The sequence below is a fragment of the Nerophis ophidion genome, linkage group LG22 (assembly GCF_033978795.1).
Source record: "Nerophis ophidion isolate RoL-2023_Sa linkage group LG22, RoL_Noph_v1.0, whole genome shotgun sequence".
Lineage (NCBI taxonomy): Eukaryota > Metazoa > Chordata > Actinopteri > Syngnathiformes > Syngnathidae > Nerophis > Nerophis ophidion.
This window is the reverse complement of record NC_084632.1, coordinates 30,152,484-30,172,480: the sequence shown is the minus strand read 5'-3', so window position 1 is coordinate 30,172,480 and position 19,997 is coordinate 30,152,484. Positions and strand designations below refer to the sequence as shown.

The window sequence follows — 19,997 nt, the reverse complement described above, 5'->3', positions numbered from 1 at the left end:
ATCAGTACATATGGTGGCCAAGCCCACCTAAAGCTTCAAAACACTACAGCATCATATGCAACTAGGTTATCAATGGGTTCCATCTTTATTAAACAAATCAGTATTATGATTCAATTTTTCCATTATTTTCTCCTTTGTATACATACACCTTAAAGGGGAAAGTAGTATGCTTAAAATGATAAAAATACGTAAATATTACATGTGATCATAAATCTGCCTGTTCTTCATTACATATACTGTATACTTATGGTGTTTGGATATTTTTCAGGGGCTTTATAGGCAGAATAGCAGCACTCCCATATGCTCCATTGTAAGCAGACATTTGATTGCATGTATGTACTACAAACCCGTTTTCCATATGAGTTGGGAAATTGTGTCAGATGTAAATATAAACGGAATACAATGATTTGCAAATCGTTTTCAACCCATTATCAGTTGAATATGCTACAAGGACAACAACAACATATTTGATGTTCAAACTGATAAACATTTTTTCTTTTGCAAATAATCATTAACTTTAGAATTTGATGCCCGCAACACGTGACAAAGAACTTTAGAACGGTGGCAATAAATACTGATAAAGTTGAGGAATGCTGATCGAACACATATTTGGAACATCCCACAGGTGTGCAGGCTTATTGGGAACAGGTGGGTGCCATGATTGGGTATAAAAACAACTTCCCAAAAAATGCTCAGTCTTTCACAAGAAAGGATGGAGCGAAGTACACCCCTTTGTGCACAACTGCGTGAGCAAATAGTCAAACAGTTTAATAACAATGTTTCTCAAAGTGCTATTGCAAGAAATTTAGGGATTTCAACATCTACGGTCCATAATATCATCAAAAGGTCCAGAGAATCTGGAGAAATCCCTCCACGTAAGCGGCATGGCCGGAAACCAACATTGAATGACCGTGACCTTCGATCCCTCGGACAGCACTTTATCAAAAGCCGACATCAATCTCTAAAGGATATCACCATATGGGCTCAGGAACACTTCAGAAAACTACTGTCACTAAATACAGTTTGTTGTTACATTTGTAGGTGCAAGTTAAAGCTCTTCTATGCAAAGCGAAAGCCATTTATCAACAATATCCAGAAACACCGCTGGGTTTTCTGGGCCCGAGATCATCTAAGATGGACTGATGCAAAGTGAAAAAGTGTTCTGTGGTCTGACGAGTCCACATTTCAATTTGTTTTTGGAAATATTCAACATCATGTCATCTGGACCAAAGGGGAAGCGAACCATCCAGACTGTTATCGACGCAAAGTTCAAATGCCAGCCTCTGTGATGGTATGGTGGTGCATTAGTGCTTAAGGCATGGGTAACTTACACACCTGTGAAGGCACCATTAATGCTGAAAGGTACATACAGGTTTTGGAACTACATATGCTGCCATCTAAGCGCCGTCTATTTCATGGACGCCCCTGCTTATTTAAGCAAGACCATGCACTTGTTACAACAGCGTGGCTTCGTAAAAAAAGAGTGCGGGTATTTTCCAGGGCCGCCTGTAGTCCAGACCGGTCTCCCATCAAAAATGTGTGGCGCATTATTAATCGTAAAATACGACAGCGGAGACCCCAGACTGTTGAAAAACTGGAGCTCTACATAAATCAAGAATGGGAAAGAATTCCACTTTCAAAGCTTCAACAATTAGTTTCCTCAGTTCCCAAACGTTTATTGAGTGTTGTTAAAAAAAGGTGATGTAACACAGTGGTGAACATGCCCTTTCCCAACTACTTTGGCACGTGTTGCAGCCATGAAATTCTAAGTTAATTATTATTTACAAAAAAAAATAAAGTTCATGAGTTTGAACATCAAATATCTTGTCTTTGTAGTGCATTCAATTGAATATGGGTTGAAAGTGATTTGCAAATCATTGTATTCCGTTTATATTTACATCTAACAAAATTTCCCAACTTATATGGAAATGGGGTTTGTATATAGTATGCATAAAAAAATATATGTATGGGTTATTGTCTTACATAAGGCTTGTAAATGATTCCAAAAAAAGGGCAGCTCCCCTTTAACAAACCTCTCCTCCCATTGTCCTACTGTTAGAGCAAGTGGCTTATACCAAGATACAGTTACCCTTTTTCTTGCAATCAGTACAAGTACCCTTAACATATACTATTTGTCTTTACTCATGTAGTCATCAAGGAGTTCTCCAAACACAAAGATCAGGGAGTCCAGGTCAATATATTTGTGGAGAATCGTATTTCACCCCAATTCTCTCACAAAATGTTTTGAGTTGTGGGCACTCCCAAAAGATGTGGGTGTGGTCTCCTATCATTCCACACTGCCCCCAGCGCAAATTCATTTTTGTCCTGTCAAATTCCAAAATCAAAAACGACATTTTAAAATATCTCACATTTACCTTCCAACTAAACTCCTTTCATATTGGATTTCTGGTCAATTTGTGACCATTTTCACAAATTTGCTCTCACTCTTGTTCTTCAATCACAACATTTATCTCCAGTTTCCACTTTTCCCTGACACCAAGAAGACTCCCTGATTAAACTGATTGCAAATACTAGGGTTTTTTTTTCACAATTTTGTTCTTTTGAGATCTTTAGGAAAAAACGTTCCAGATCCATGGGTTGCTTTTGAAGAACAGGCTATTTTTTATGTGACATTAAATACTTTCTAAGCTGGAAAAAAATAAAAAACCTCATTGCAGTCAAATCAAATTTCTCTTGAATTTGATTAAATTATTTCAGAATTCCCCCTTCAAACAAATCATGTATAAACTTGAAGCCCTTATTTCCCTATTCCCGGAACAGAGTATCAGACCTGCCCGATAAAAAGTGTATATTTTCAGAGATTTGTGTGGCTCTGGATATCGACAGAGGGGAATGATCTTTTTTGTAATAGTACTGACAACTTTTTGGGTGCAATTCATTTTGGGTATTTGTCCATTTTCCGTTTGAGTAAAAAGCTAAAGCTTGCAGTGAAAATTCAGGGCATGAACTTTGTTCTAAAGTCAACCATGTTGTTTTCCCTGTGTAGTTAGGCTGCTCAATAGTATAAACTCAAGTCAAATGTAAATCAAGAGCAAAATCTGTGGAGAAACAGAAAGAGGAGCAGATTCTGCACTCAAACAATTATAAAAAATATAGCCAGCCACTCGTACTCTATTTTGCTTCCTCTTCTATTGATGTGTTCCTCAGGATGCTTGAGGAAATAATGAAAGAGCATTAGGAAAGACAGGCTATGGTGTCATTGGAAGAGAAGATAGAAGAGCAAGTATGTCTGAAAATACCGATAAGTTTATATTTATTTTTTGCTCATTATGTCAATGTTAATCAGTTTTGAAGTATTCATAGACCAGGGCAACAAAAACAAGCAATTAAGTCATCAATATAAAAGTTTGATATCCCTTTATCCACACTGTTTATACTGTATGGGGAAATGTGATCAACTTCTGTAGAGGGGGCAGCATATAAAGTCTGGTAATGGAAAGAGGGCGTTCTAAATAGTTATCTACCTATTACTCAAAAACTAATGGATATTATGGGAAATGACTGCCAGATTCATTTTCAGGAGGAAAAATACCTTAAGAGAACTTGTTAATGAAATTTCTGTCCTCTGGATACGATGGGTCTTTTAAGATGCCAAATGCACAAATGAAAGACAGTTTAATTCAGTAGTCGATGTAGATTTACAAGACACGCTGTGCTGGAAACACTAGCCAGGTTGCACTTGCTGGAAGAAGATGTCTTGTCATGCTCCTTCCTTCACTAATTGGATTTTTGCAAATGTAATTAAAAAACGAATGTAGTTTGAAGACAAAGCTTGAGCCTTTTTGAGAGGAATAATGTGCAGTAATATGGTTTACTAAGCAGGTTAATGACCAGCTGCTCAATGTGAAAAAGCTTTTGGTTGTTTTTTTTAATACATATTTTTCTCCCATTCCTCTGCTCTCAGCGTCAGGTTTTAGTGGTCCTCTATCAAGAGTGGTTCAAAGTTTCAAGTCAGAAAACCTCACACGCAGACACGGTCAGATTATACCTGCGCCAAGTCGGCTTAACAACACCCACTCTCCTGCCGTATGTCGTCAACCTGACGGATGGTAACGGGAATATGGCCCTCCACTACAGTGTATCACATTCAAACTTCCCTGTGGTCAAACTTCTGCTGGATACAGGTGGGCTGCATGTCACAGCACAGACAATTACCAATACCAGTTTGTGCCGGAGCACACATGCCAACCGTCCCACTAAGTATAAAATGTGTTTCTATTCAGGTCTTTGTGAGACAGACAACATAAACAAGGCGGGCTACACTCCAGTGATGCTGGCCGCACTCACGGCTGCTGAGAGTCCGGACGATTTGGAGGTTGCACAACAGCTGCTGCGACTTGGTGACGTTAATGCACGCTCAAGACAGGTGCGGTTCACTGCAACTCACATGCAGACTGGTACCTCAACTTACGAGTACCTTAAAGGCCTACTGAAATGAGATTTTCTTATTTAAACGGGGATAGCAGGTCCATTCTATGTGTCATACTTGATCATTTTGCGATATTGCCATATTTTTGCTGAAAGGATTTAGTAGAGAACATCCACAATAAATTTCGCAACTTTTGGTCGCTAACAGAAAAGCCCTGCCTTTCCCGGAAGTCGCAGACGATGACGTCACATGTTGATGGCTCCTCACATATTCACATTGTTTTTAATGGGAGCCTCCAACAAAAAGAGCTATTCGGACCGAGAAAACGACAATTTCCCCATTAATTTGAGCGAGGATGAAAGATTCGTGTTTGAGGATATTGATAGCGACGGACTAGGGAAAAAAAAAAAAGGGGGAAAAAAGGCTAAAGCGTCCCAACTCCATCTTTGTACTTTGACTTCTCCAATATTAATTGAACAAATTGCAAAAGATTCAGCAACACAGATGTCCAAAATACGGTGTAATTATGCCGTTAAAGCAGACGACTTTTAGCTGCGTGTGTGTGCAGCGCTCATATTTCATAACAGCCCATGACGTCACACGTACACGTCATCATTACGCGACGTTTTCAAGAAGGAACTCCCGGTAAATTTAAAATTGCAATTTAGTAAACTAAACCGGCCATATTGGCATGTGTTGCAATGTTAATATTTCATCATTAATGTATAAACCATCAGACTGTGTGGTGGGTAGTAGTGGGTTTCAGTAGGCCTTTAACTTACATGTCATTTTAAATAAGAGCTGTCTCTCGGCTCACAAGCCTTAAGTTTAGGCTTGTGAGCACCCTTTCAGAAATAGAGGAAAACTGATGAAGAAAGGAGGAACATTTCTATCTGCACAATGTGCTGTCACAAGAGCCCTGAAATACATTTTTGAAAATCAAGACTAAATTTCCTGCAATTGGGTGTAGTTCTACACAATATTTTACCATTAGATTTATTCTCATATACCAACCTATTTTGGCTATCCTTTTGACGCTGACATGTTCCATGTAATGTACCACAGAAGTGTTTGTTTTTTTAGTAGATAAATTACTAACATTATTATCATTATAAATGTAATGTAAAATGATATAACATGCATGCAAAGAAATCAGAAAGCATTTCCCATTTGGCAACTCTATACCATAACCACGCCCCCTCGGGTAATATACTTCTGGTGTTGTAGCCTCTGTTTAGAGCAGTCATGTCAAAAATATACCTTCTCACTGGCTTCTAATAAATACTCTAGAACTACAACTATAACTAAAAGTGTTCGGATTGTAATCATCCAAATATGGTTAGCAACAAAGTAAAAAGCCGCCAATGTTGTCACTCGCAACGCAGGCGACAGCTAGCTAGATGATGTTAACTCTGCTAACGAGCGAGCTTGTTTCGGCGCCCCTGATTGTCTCCCTGTCCTGCAATTCAGTGCGGCGTGTAGGTAGGAGGAACAGTGGGTACCTGTGGCTGTGGCGAGCGTTTTACAAATTTTGTTTGGATCTCATGTTTTTAACATTTCATTGAAAAAACACGGAAGTGATATTTTGATGTGAAAATTAATGTTCAAAAACGCATTTTCGATGACATTTCACATACCTGTAAGTAATCCAGTTAAGTCGTATATGTAACAGGGTCTGTTTGAGCAATATGAGTTATTATGATGTTACACATTGATATTCCTGTTACACAAGAAACCTAACCGGTGAGTCAGCGTTGTCAGTCTGAATCGCACAAACTTTAGCCAGCATCTGCGTCATACAGCCACACACGCCCAACAAACCTTTATCTATTAAAATATTAAGAAGCTGCAGATGCTGTGTTTGACATATTTCAGTTCTGTCTTGTCCTACCGAGCAGAAATTGCTCTTTGTCAAGTCCGGTCCATTTTCTAGTTCCTATTGTTACACACCAGCTTGTAGGAAACACCTACAAAAGTCTGGTCTCCAAGGTGAATGCTGAACAATATTATTATCATTTTCGGGTTGTATAATAGCAAGAGTTGTGTTACCAAGATGCGGAAGGAAAGGCAGGAAGGAGTGTACAGGTATAAGAAGATTTAATACTTCTTCAAGCGAGGCAAAAATACATGGAATCGTGCTGCTTCAAAGTGATCGTTAAACAAAGCACAAAAACTTCAATCCTTTTGCAAAGTTAAGTATTAGGTAGCAAACCTATCATGTCACACAGACAAATAGTAACAAACCTAAGCAGTAGCATTTAGCATGTAGAACAAACATAATAAAAAAAACAAAAAATACAGGCGCAGAGTGAATGGCGGGATCAAGTATCTGGGGGGGGGGGGGGGGGCGTGACTAGTGTAGACAACAGATTGGGACGCTAATCACTTAAAGGCAGGTGCAGAGAACAATGCTCAATAATGTGTCACGTCATAGAAGGACCACACACACAGGAAGAGATAACCAAAACAGGAGCGCTAAAACAGAACAAAACACTAACATATGGAAGAATAACAACAGAAACAACACAGGTCATAACAATTGCATTATTTCATAAAACTACTGTAGTTGTTGGTAAGTACATTCTATTGTAATGTTTTTCACACAATACTGCTCACTGCTCCCCTCACCTCCCAGGGGGTGATCAAGGGTGATGGGTCAAATGCAGAGGATAATTTTGCCACACCTCGTGTGTGTTTGACAATCATTGGTACATTAACTTTAAATTTCTAATCCGAAAATGTTTTCTTTTTAAAAAGCATTTTAAATGTTAAAATTGTACTGTTTTGGGATTCATTTGAATGGGCAGGACTGACTTGATATAGGAGTGATTTGAGTTAATGCACATACAATGCGGTAGAAAATAAGTTGATAGTTATGATCAATTTGTTTTTCTTAAACACAAACGACATATTTAACAAGATATTTACATGCTATATGACCCAAATTTAGTTACATACCCAAGGTCACATTTCAGCTAAATCACATTTTAACTTGTCTTTAAACAATACTAGATTGTGTTCAGTCAAAGCAAAAACATATATGACCTAAGTTACAACCAAAGATCAAATTATAGAATGATCTTCTTATAGACTACCTAATTCACAACATAATCAATATTCAGACATTGTGCTACCGCATTAGGATTTAATTAAAGTCACTTTTCTACTTTGTCCCTCGTTTGAGCCATGTGACTTTTATTTAAACCCTCCTGCATACCTGGAGCCTCACTTTTTATTTATATCTGACTCTTCCTCCAGACGGGTCAGACAGCGCTAATGCTTGCTGTGAGCCACGGGCGCCTCGCCATGGTGAAGCTGCTGCTGAGTTGTGGCGCAGATGTAAACGCTCAGGACGGCGAGGGCTCGACGGCCTTGATGTGTGCCAGTGAGCACGGCCACACTCACATTGCCCGCCTGCTGCTGGAGACAGGTCACTGCGACACCAGCCTCACAGATAAGGTGCTTTTACATTGACTTTATCACGACTGCAAATATGATATAAAGTCTTGGTCAAAAGTTTACATATTCTTATAAAGAACATAATGTCATGGCTGTCCTGAGTTTCCAATAATTTCCACAAGTCTTATTTTTTGTAAAAGAGTGATTGGAGCACAAACTTGTTTGTCCCAAAAACATTTATGAAGTTTGGTTATTTCATGAATTGATTGTGTCTAAAATGTGACGAAAACTGCTGCGTCAAAAGTATACATACAGCAATGTTAATATTTAGTTACATGTCCCTTAACAGGTTTCACAGCAATAAGGCACTTTTAGTAGCCATCCACAAGCTTCTGCCAAGCTTCTGGTTGAATTTTTGACAAAATTGGCGCAGTTCGGCTAAATGTGTTGGTTTTCTGACATGGACTTGTTTCTTCAGCATTGTCCACACATTTAAGTCAGGACTTTGGGAAGGCCATTCTAAAACCTTAATTCAAGCCTGATTTAGCCATTATTTTACCACTTTTGACATGTGTTTGGGCTTATTTTCCTGTTGGAACACCCAACTGCAATAATGACCCAACCTCCGGGCTGATGATTTTAGGTTGTCCTGAAGAATTTTGAGGTAATCTTCCTTTTCTTTGACCCATTTATTCTCTGTAAAGCACCAGTTCCATTGGCAGCAAAACAGGCCCAGAGCATAATACTATCACCACCATACTTGACGGTAGGATGGTGTCCCTGGGATCAAATGCCTCACCTTTTCTCCTCCAAACATATTGCTGGGTATTGTGGCCAAACAGATATTTTTTTTTCATCACATGGACAAAGATAAGACCTTCTGGAGGAAAGTTTTGTGGTCAGATTAAACAAAAATGTGTATGTATGTAAACTTTTGACAAGGACTGTATTAGCTGTCAGATAAACATATTTCCGCGAAGTAGAACTATTATTAAAAAAGTTAATTGTTTTTATTGGTAAAGCATAAAAAAACTGTTTACAACTTTCTAAATACTTTTAAAACTTTTTTAGAGCCCTATTAAGAGGAAATAACACCCATATAGTCACCTTTACACTCAATTCATTACCCTTGAGTGTGTTCTATCGTAGATTACAGTACAAGCTGGTAGCCGGAGGATCCTTCAAGGGTCATTGCTATTGCCGTCACCCAACCACTACAACACTGCCATGACATGGAAATACTTATTCACATCCTGGGTAATTCCTCGAAGTTAGAACCGTTTTTATGTGTTGAAACCACTGGTGTAAGTTGTCCTGCAAAACAGTCGCACAGCTACGATCATTACCTTTGTGGTTACTAGCATTCCGTCTCGTTAGCAATGCCTGTCCTGCATTGTCATCCCACATTGCTCACGCCGAATCTGTGTCATTGATTTCAAAAATAAAGTCCATCTTATATCAAGACAGTTCATCTCCACTTTTCCCGGACAGTTGTTGAGAGCTGATAGCTAGTCCCACTGTTTTGATATCACTCACGTAAAAGTTTGACCAATGTGGAGATGTCTTATTCATGAGGTAGATGTTGAAGATGAAGTTCATCAAAATGTTGTTCTGCCAAAGTTTGGTCAACTTGAGATTGCCGCGGTGAAGACACAGTAGCGGCAAGATTAGCCGCTTGTGTTGTTGTTCAGTCGTTAAACCAGAAAGGGAAGTACCGCTATCTTTATTGATCACCACAATATAATCATAAAAAATAACAAATACTGCTTGATTATATAATACATAAATACAACTTAATTCAACACCTAATTTGGGCCAAAAACATGCAGAATATGCTTAAAAAAGTTAAATTTCAAAGTTTGAATGAAGAAAATAGCCTGTGACGTAGTATATTTTAAGTGCAGTGGAGTATGGAGCGAGGGAAAACTGCACTTCTAAAAATATTCCACTATTGTCAACTAAACATGGGTCTTATTCTTATCCAATGGGAGTCAACAGAACCCAAAACAGTAGTTTATGTACTAGGAGTGCGGGAAAAAATCGATTCGAACACGAAACGCGATTCCCACGTTGTGCGATTCAGAATTGATTCTCTTTTTTTTTAAATTGATTTTGAGGAGACACAAACACGACACAGAACAAACCCACAGTAGTGAAACAAAAATTTATATTATCAACAACAGTATCAATATTAGTTAGAATTTCAGCATAGCAGTGATTAAAAATCCCTCACTGACATTATCATTAGACATTTATAAAAATAGATATATATTTTTTATTTATTAATTTTTTGGGCATGAAAAAGGGAGTTTTTTTGGTTTAGAGCACTAATTGTAAGTGTATCTTGTGTTTTTTATGTTCATATAATAAAAAATAAAAAATAAATACTTAAATCAAAAATTGTTCTGCTGCCCGGTACCAATGGAGCCACGGCCCGGTGGTTGGGGACCACTGGCATAAGGCATATATAAAGTGATCTTTGAGCTAGGTAACATACCAACTCCATTACCCAGCATGCCACAGTAGTGAAGAGCATGCGCAGTAGCCACGATTAGCCAGCAGGATGTTTTTAATGAACACCTTGTGGAGTAAACTTTGAGAAGTCAGCCAACACGCCTCGTCTGCATCTTTTATGATTAGACAACACATATATTTGCAAGGCCATTTTCAAGAAGGATATTTAAAGAGAAACTACATCTTGTGATACCATGTCGGCCAACCCCGGAAGCTCAAATGGTTTCTACGGATTGTGAGTTCAGATATTTTATTCTTTTTTTTTTTTCACATTTAAAATGTTTTTTGCAATGTTTATTTTGACAGTACCACATAAGATATGTTTTAATTGCTGATGCGGGTTATCTGATTTTTAAATGCGCCAGAAAATACCCCCTTATGTACACTGTTGGTGATGGTTCAATGCCCAGTAGTGCGTACATGCGTTCCTGTATAGTATTTCTCCAGCAATGGTTATGTGGTGACATCGATTAAGTCAGAAGTCGGACATCACTGAAATCCTATCCTTTAGATGCAGATTGGATGGTGCTTTAACTTAGATTTAAAAAAAAAAAGCTTTCGATTTAAGGTTAGTTTTAAAAACACAAAATCATACTTAAGATCGTAATACTGAGTCATCCATCCCTCCATTTTACAATAGACCCCACAGCAAGAATTCTCAGGTTATAATTACCCTTCAGTGTATGGACCTACTCAGTGGCCTAGTGGTTAGAGTGTCCGCCCTGAGATCGGTAGGTTGTGAGTTCAAACCCTGGCCGAGTCATGCCAAAGACTACAAAAATGAGACCCATTACGTCCTTGCTTGGCACTCAGCATCATGGGTTGGAATTGGGGGTTAAATCACCAAAAATGATTCCCGGGGCACAGCTGCTGCCCACTGCTCCCCTCACCTCACCGCAGAAGGGGTGATCAAGGGTGATGGGTCAAAAGCAGAGAATAATTTCGCCACACCTCGTGTGTGTGTGTGACAATCATTGGTATTTTAACTTTAACTACAAATACAATAGTACAAAGGGAAAGCTTACAATTAAAAATGATTTAGAATGCATAAAATATTTACCATACGTTTCCAATTCCAAACCACTCGGGAGTATAAGTCACCTCAGCCAAAGAAATGCTTCCTGAAAAGAAGAAAAACATTATACGCAGTACTATAAGTCACATTTAGAAATAATGTATGTTCCTAATTTATTTTGATTTAACTTAACACATGGACAGTATATGTAAACTATATCAGTGCAAAATTGTGCACACGGTCTCTGTCGAGTGGTAAGCCAAAGAATAACTTAATTAGGCTGACCATATTCTGAAATCCCAAAAAGAGGATTCATATATGCGTCCCTAGGCAGGCAGCACGCCAAAGCTGGGACTAAGTGAAAATTTGCCAATGATACTCGAACTTGCTTTATAAATAATATATTTATTTAAATAAAGCATTTTTTCTCCTCTGTTGACTGCTGTGTTGGCGCTAGGGATTTTTAAAATGGGGTCCCAGAGACCCCATCAAGTCATAAAAATGGGGTCCCACAGTAATTTTTGGGGTCCCACTTTTTTGTAAGCGTTTTGAAAACAAAATGTTAAACGTATTCATTATCCTGTTGTATCTCACATTCTTTATCGTGTTTTGGAAAAAGGTTGTCATAAACGTTACTTAATTCATCCAAAAAAATAATAAAAAAAGAAAACAAATGTGTATACATATGTAAATGTATTCAGTTATAAACATTCATTCACGTTCTTCTTTCCTTCATGGATCTAAACTTTACCGCTGCTGTTAGTTTTTTCTATGTTTTTATTTAATAAGTTGTAGGTGTATTTATTTCAGTACAAAAGTGTAAAAAGTGTTTTGCTTTGGTCATGAAATGATGATAATGGTGTGCCAGGGCATACATACAGTTTATATTTAACGCTTAAATCTCTGGAGTCTACATCAACTTCACATCTATCCCTCATTTCAAAATGTTTTAGTTTTTTTATGTTGTTATTTTGTTTGTATGTTTTCCGCCCTTTTTTGTCAAACAAAACTATGTTTTTAATGGCAAACACACAAAATGTGCAAAATCTTCCACCAAAAATATTTTTCTTAGTGGGATATTTGATGTGAAGTAATGGGAACCTTGGATAGGTCAATAATTCATAATAATATTGATTTTGATTCAATATTATGTTTTGAGCAAGGACAGTTTGAAAGAAAAAAACAGCTCTGGTTTATTAGTCAACATTGCAACTTTTTCTAAATTACATTTCACCTTTAACTTTTTTATTTCAATTTTGTTATGTTTTAGTTTATTTTAGTAGTATTTTTAGAACGTGCCGTGGGCCTTTAAAACCTTAGCTGTGGGCCGCAAATGGCCTCTTTGGCACACTTTTGACACGCCTGCTATAGATAATAAAAAATTAAATCTGATAAATCTATCGCGTTTATCATAACTCTGCTTCAGTAAACAATGACGGTGATGACGTCACTGTCAGCGATGCTAACTTGTCAGCCACTTCTTCAAAAGACTCCTTTTGAACACTCCTCGCACATTCACACTTCAAAAGGGAAACAACTGCCCGGTTTTTTGACCTGCAAAGTATGTTTTTAAAGTGGAGGAGTCTGCTAGGGTCCTGGTTAGCTTGAAACTAACAGCTAGCCTGTGTCCATCCTCGAACGATGTGGATCCATCCATCCATCATCCTCCGCTTATCCGAGGTCGGGTCGCGGGGGCAACAGCCTAAGCAGGGAAACCCAGACTTCCCTCTCCCCAGCCACTTTGTCTAGCTCTTCCCGGGGGATCCCGAGGCGTTCCCAGGCCAGCCGGGAGACATAGTCTTCCCAACGTGTCCTGGGTCTTCCCCGTGGCCTCCTACCGGTTGGACGTGCCCTAAACACCTCCCTAGGGAGGCGTTCAGGTGGCATCCTGACCAGATGCCCGAACCACCTCATCTGGCTCCTCTCGATGTGAAGGAGCAGCGGCTTTACTTTGAGTTCCTCCCGGATGACAGAGCTTCTCACCCTATCTCTAAGGGAGAGCCCCGCCACACGGCGGAGGAAACTCATTTCGGCCACTTGTACCCGTGATCTTATCCTTTCGGTCATGACCCAAAGCTCATGACCATAGGTGAGGATGGGAACGTAGATCGACCGGTAAATTGAGAGCTTTGCCTTCCGGCTCAGCTCCTTCTTTAACACAACGGATCGGTACAACGTCCGCATTACTGAAGACGCCGCACCGATCCGCCTGTCGATCTCACGATCCACTCTTCCCTCACTCGTGAACAAGACTCCTAGGTACTTGAACTCCTCCACTTGGGGCAGGGTCTCTTCCCCAACCCGGAGATGGCATTCCACCCTTTTCCGGGCGAGAACCATGGACTAGGACTTGGAGGTGCTGATTCTCATTCCGGTCGCTTCACACTCGGCTGCGAACCGATCCAGCGAGAGCTGAAGATCCCGGTCAGATGAAGCCAACAGGACCACATCATCTGCAAAAAGCAGAGACCTAATCCTGCGGTTACCAAACCGGAACCCCTCAACGCCTTGACTGCGCCTAGAAATTCTGTCCATAAAAGTTATGAACAGAATCGGTGACAAAGGACAGCCTTGGCGGAGTCCAACCCTCACTGGAAATGTGTTCGACTTACTGCCGGCAATGCTGGCAGACCGGGGTGGTGGTTCCTCTCTTTAAGAAGGGGGACCGGAGGGTGTGTTCCAACTATCGTGGGATCACACTCCTCAGCCTTCCCGGTAAGGTTTATTCAGGTGTACTGGAGAGGAGGCTACGCCGGATAGTCGAACCTCGGATTCAGGAGGAACAGTGTGGTTTTCGTCCTGGTCGTGGAACTGTGGACCAGCTCTATACTCTCGGCAGGGTGCTTGAGGGTGCATGGGAGTTTGCCCAACCAGTCTACATGTGCTTTGTGGACTTGGAGAAGGCATTCGACCGTGTCCCTCGGGAAGTCCTGTGGGGAGTGCTCAGAGAGTATGGGGTATCGGACTGTCTTATTGTGGCGGTCCGTTCCCTGTACGATCAGTGCCAGAGCTTGGTCCGCATTGCCGGCAGTAAGATGTGGATCCAGCGGGAGATAAAAGTGAAGTTTCCATGGAGTCACAAATACGAAAATAACTCATTTACTGGAGTTAAAAATGTTGACTTTACACTCACCTTAGTGTTTACCAAGAAGTCTATTTCCTTTTCCCGGCAAAACTCGAACCAACACTTCCTGTCAATAGCGTCACTTCCCTAACTTCCCCGTAAGTCCCGCCCCCCAGCTAAAACCATTGGCTAACACCCCGTAGCCAGCCGCTACAATATTTACAGCTAGAATTCACCAACTTGAGTATTTCATATATATATTTATATACGGTAACTTAACCCTGGACCTACATTGAAAATACACGCAACCCTAATTCAAAATGCCGGACATTTGACGCATTTAAAAAAACAAAAACGCCCGGACACCCCCGCAAAAGAGGACATGTCCGGGTAAAAGAGGACGTATTGTCAGCCTAACTTAATGAAACATTCAAAAAGTGTTACTGTTCAAACTGTGTGTAGTTGACAAAACATTAAATATTCTTGTTAAATAAAATCTATTCTTTGTTTTTCATGAATACTTTGGCAGACTACGCTACTATATGTTAATGTTGGTCTGAATGGTGGTACTTGGAGAGAGGGGGTACTTGGTGAAAAACGTTTGAGAACCACCGCATTTATACAACAGCACACAGAAACAACAGTTTAGTTATGTTAATATAACATATTAACAGTTTTTCAACAACATTACAGCATAACATACCTGGGAGAGTGAATATGCTAAATTGTCATCGAGCAAGTTCACAAAACTCTCGATCTTTTTCAAAATCAGTTGAATCCATTGACTTCTTCCTCCTTGGTGTTAAACAGGCGCAGCATATTATCACAAACTTAGAGCGCCCTCCTGCGGCCATAGCAGGTAGTGCATACTCCTTGCTCCATGTTCGTCGGTGTGAAACAACGTTTTAATAGTGTAACATTTTTAATATATATAAATATAAGTCGCTAGACTTGCCAAACTATATAAAAAGGAGAATGATAGTCCAGGAAACTGTAGAATAACAAACTATAAATCAATTAAATATATTTTACAAAGGCACAGCTTCATTTTGTTGCTGTGAGTAACCTTTTAATGAGTGTGGTGAATAAAAATTTGGAGTTTTTGCATAGCTGCTGCAATAGATCACACATGGCAGTGTGTATGGCAGCTAACAGTAGATAGTTTCTTTTTTTATTTATTTTTTACAATGCACACATATTAAAAAGTGCAATTTAATTTAGATTCAAATAATTTTATCAATCCCTCGAGGGGCAATTCATTTTGAGCAGCAGGTTGTCGTGGTTCACAAACCCTACACATTTTTGTTGTTGTACATGGATGAGGGTGTGTGTTGCTGAGCCCCACTTTGACATTGTCTGGACTGGACCTGGTTTTAAAAACCTTTTAGACAAGTCTAATTCCATTAACAACCTGGTCTGATGAAGATAAGGTTATTTTTATTTTTTTTTTATTTTTTAATAAAATAAAATGAGATTTAAAAAAAAAAGGAAAACAATGACATTTTTTTGGGATAAAAAAGAAAGTAAAATCATATAAAACAATTGCATAAAAAATAGTAATTAATGATAGTGTTAGTGGACCGGCGACACACACAATCATGTGTGTTTCAGGGACTGTGTCCCTTGCAGACTGTGTTATATATGTTGTGGGAACCAGCATTTTGGTAGCAGAAAGAAACAACCCTTTTTTGTGTGAGTGGGTGTGGCTGGGTGTGAATGGGGGAGGGAGGGGTTTTCTTTGGGGGGTTGATGCACTGATGGAAAGTGTATCTTGTGTGTTTTTGTGTTGATTTAATTTAAAAAAAAAAAAAAAAACCTACAAATGGCCCACAATAAATAAATAGTCACACAATACAATTTCAATGTTGATGTGCATTTATTAGAAAAACATTTTCAGTCAGTTCAAAATGTTTCACTCAGTTCTTGCAAATCATGCTTCAAGAGCAATCATGCAAATTCAAACATTACCTTTTTGCGTAGTACTTTTGAGGGTTATGGTTTACAGCTAATTTAGTATCTCATACATTTAAAAAAAAAAAAAGACTACAAGTTCAATATTGCATGGTTGTATTCCAGCAAGGACCACTTAGAGAAAAATTGAAAAAAGCAGGGGTCACTCTGGTACATTTTGTACATCAAAATCGATCAATATATGAATAATTTAGGCACACAAATGGCAATTTTGAGCTGTAAGTACCACAACATTTTTCACTATTCTCTGCCAAGAGGTAACATGTAATTTTCAAAGAGACGTTGTTTGAAGTTGTTTATGCTGCAAAATTTGTAGAAAATCATTAAAATTCCTTTTTTTTTAAATAAATGTGCATTTTTCAAATTGAGACAATCATTTTGCTTGTTAGAAACGAATCATTTACAACCAGCATCAGCAGGATGGCTGCTTTATGAAAAGCTCCTCAAAAATCAAGGATTTACTACAAACAAGGAAATTGGATTCATCTGTTTTCGCGTCTTAACTCTTCATATACTAATCTATTGCAGTAAAAATCTGCTGAAAATGATGAAAAGTGCCACTCTACATAACAACTGACGTGGTCAAAGTTGGAATTGCCACAAAAAAATATTTTAAGATATTCAACACTGTACTGCAATTTTGTACTGGTGGCTAAAATGGACAATTCACCCCCAACATTTGCCACGTTTCATGTATCAGGTAAACCAAAATGAATGGAGCTATACGATTCCCCTTCCTACTGTCGTATACTATCTAGTCCACCCCTCTTGAGGTATAGAATTGTTTTATTATTATTCCTTATTTTGCCAAATACAACCTTTTTGAGGACTTTAGCAAAATCGAAAACGTCCTTTTTGGGGGCGGGGGGGTTGCATTTTCTTTCTTAGTTTTTGGTGTAATTATCCAATCAGGGACATGTTTATTTTTGTCTGTAGAATGTGTCAGGCGCCAATAAAAAAAAAACGCGAGGTAAAAATGGAACCTGGAGGCGCACACCCCTGTTGTGCACTCTTGATGGTTTGGCACAGTAGCTGAATCGAACTCCATCCATCCATTTTCTACCGCTTATTCCCTTTTGGGATCGCGTGGGGCGCTGGCGCCTATCTCAACTACAATAGGGGGAAGGCGGTGTACACCCTGGACAAGTCGCCACCTCATCGCAGGGTGAATTGAACTCCTGAAATATCAATGAAAGAATCAATCAAAGTTTACATAGTCACAAATGTCTCAAAGGGCTGTACAAGCCACAACAACATCCTTGGCTCAAATCCCACATCAGGGCAAGAAAAAACTCAACCTAATGGGCACAATGAGAAACCTTGGAAAGGACCGCAGATGTTGGGACCCCTTCTTGGGCGACCGGTGCAATGGATCAATCAATCAAACAAACTTTACCTATATATGTTGCGATCCGCTGCTCGGATCTTCACAGACTGTTGTTTTGTTTCCATTTTTGTATCACTCTCCGTCTGACTCCTTAGTTCCTGTTTAGTCTGTCACCATGGTTACATATTATTTTCACCTGCCCTTGCTTTCGACGCACACCTGTTTCTATTTTGAATACTACCTTTTCTAAGCTCGCCCCTTTTCGTTGTTCTGCCTGGGATCCTAGTTTGCTTTCATGCAACTGACGAAGACTTGCTTTCCATACACGCTATCTCCCCCGCTGCGTTTGGTTTATTATAGCTCTCATGCTAATGGTTTGTTTTCCTTTTTTTGTGCCCTTGTGCCAAGATTTGTTTATCTGTTCTTATTCCTAGTTTCCAAGCTAGCACCATTTTTTTGCCTTTGCTGTTTAGCATCAGTGTCTTTGTTTCTAGCCTGTTTTGAGTTATTAAATCTTTATTTCTTACCTCAAACTGTGTTTTTGCTCGACGCATCCCTGGAAGAATATATCTGGCATCGTTATGTCACATAGTCTTCACAATATAGCCCTTAATCACAAGTGTCTCAAAAGGGCTAGACAAGCCACAATGACATTCTCGGCTCAGATCCCACATCAGGGCAAGGAAAAACTCAACCCAATGGGATACAGTGAGAAACCTTGGAGGGGACCGCAGTGGAATGGAGACAAGTCAGCAGGGCAGAGACGTCCTTAACTGATGCACAGATTAATGGTCCGGGTCCCGACTTTGATCAGCTACCACTCATTTGTGGTCACCTAATAGGAGGGCAGAGCTGAAAAGAGATCAACTGGTCTAAAATGGGGGTCTATATAAAGGCTAGCGTATACAAATGATGGATGCCAAGTGGCTACAGTTAATAATGTGAGAGTCCAGTCCATAGTGGGGCCAGCATGGGATCCTCTTGCATGTAGACAAGTCGGGGCGAGGTGATTTTACTGCCTGATACATAAGAAGTGGTCTCCTTGGGTCCCGACTTCATAATAGGAAAGACCAGTCCATTGGGAGGGAAACATGAAGTCTTGAATGGAGACAAGTGAGCAGTGCAAAGACATCCCCAACTGATGCACAGATGAGTGGTCCTCCCCAGGCCCCGACTTGGAACAGCTAGCCCGTCCTCCATGGTGGCTGGTACGTGGTCACCTTATAACCTCTCCATGCAGGAGAGGGGGTCAGAGCAGAAAAGACAGATAGAAAATCAACTGGTCTAAAAAGGGGGTCTATTTTAAAGGCTAGAGTATACAAATGAATTTTTAGTTGGGACTTAAATGCTTCTACTGAGGTAGCATCTCTAACTGTTACCGGGAGGGCATTCCAGAGTACTAGAGGCCCGAATAGAAAAAGCTCTAAAGCCCACAGACTTTTTTGGGGCTCTGGGAATCACCAATAAGCTGGAGTTCTTAGAACACAGATTTCTTGCCGGGACATATGGTACAATATAATCAGCAAGATAGGCTGGCGCTAGACCGTGTAGTATTTTATACGTGAGTAGTAAAACCTTGAAGTCACATCTTAAGTGCACAGGAAGTCAGTGCAGGTGAGCCAGTACAGGCGTAATATGATCAAACTTTCTTGTTCTTGTCAAAAGTCTAGCAGCGGCATTTTGTACCAACTGTAATCTTTTAATGCCAGACATGGGGAGACCTGGAAATAGTACGTTTTGGTAATAGAAACGAGACGTATCAACTGCATAAATAATGATGTCAGCGTCGCTGATGGACAAAATGGGACACATTTTTGCGATGTTACAGACAGGAAAGAAGGCTGTTTTAGTAACACTCTTAATGTGTGACTCAAATGAGAGAGTTAGATTGAAGATAATACCCAAATTCTTTACCAAGTCGCTTTGTGTAATTGTTTGGTTGTCAAATGCCGGTGTCTAGCAGTAGAGATAATCAGCATTTCCGTTTTCTTAGCGTTAAAATTACCGTATTTCCTTGAATTGCCACAGGACATATAGTATGCGCCTGCCTTGAATCACTGCCGGGTCAAACTCACTCCCCAAAATAGTTAGCGCATGCTTAGTATTACCGCCTGGTCAAACTCGTGACGTCACGAGTGACACTTCCCCTGTCATCATTTTCAAAATGGAGGAGGCTGATTTCAATACCGGTAATTTGAAATCGCATAAAGGGAAGAAAATTAAGAGCTATTCTGTAGGATTTAAGGTCCAAGCTTACATCACACTCAAATTTTTACTGCATACCTTTGAAAGGGCCGGAGTGAGAATAGGTTTTAAA

General features: G+C 39.7%; 1 protein-coding gene across 1 annotated transcript in view; it reads left to right on the top strand.

The window, feature by feature from the left end:
• Nucleotides 1-19,997, top strand: part of kank4 (KN motif and ankyrin repeat domains 4) — a 191,064-nt gene that overhangs the window by 169,028 nt on the left and 2,039 nt on the right. Inside the window, 3 exon segments of the mRNA XM_061883667.1 lie at nt 3,926-4,145; nt 4,245-4,387; nt 7,649-7,849. Of these exon segments, the coding sequence (XP_061739651.1) occupies nt 3,926-4,145; nt 4,245-4,387; nt 7,649-7,849 (564 nt within the window).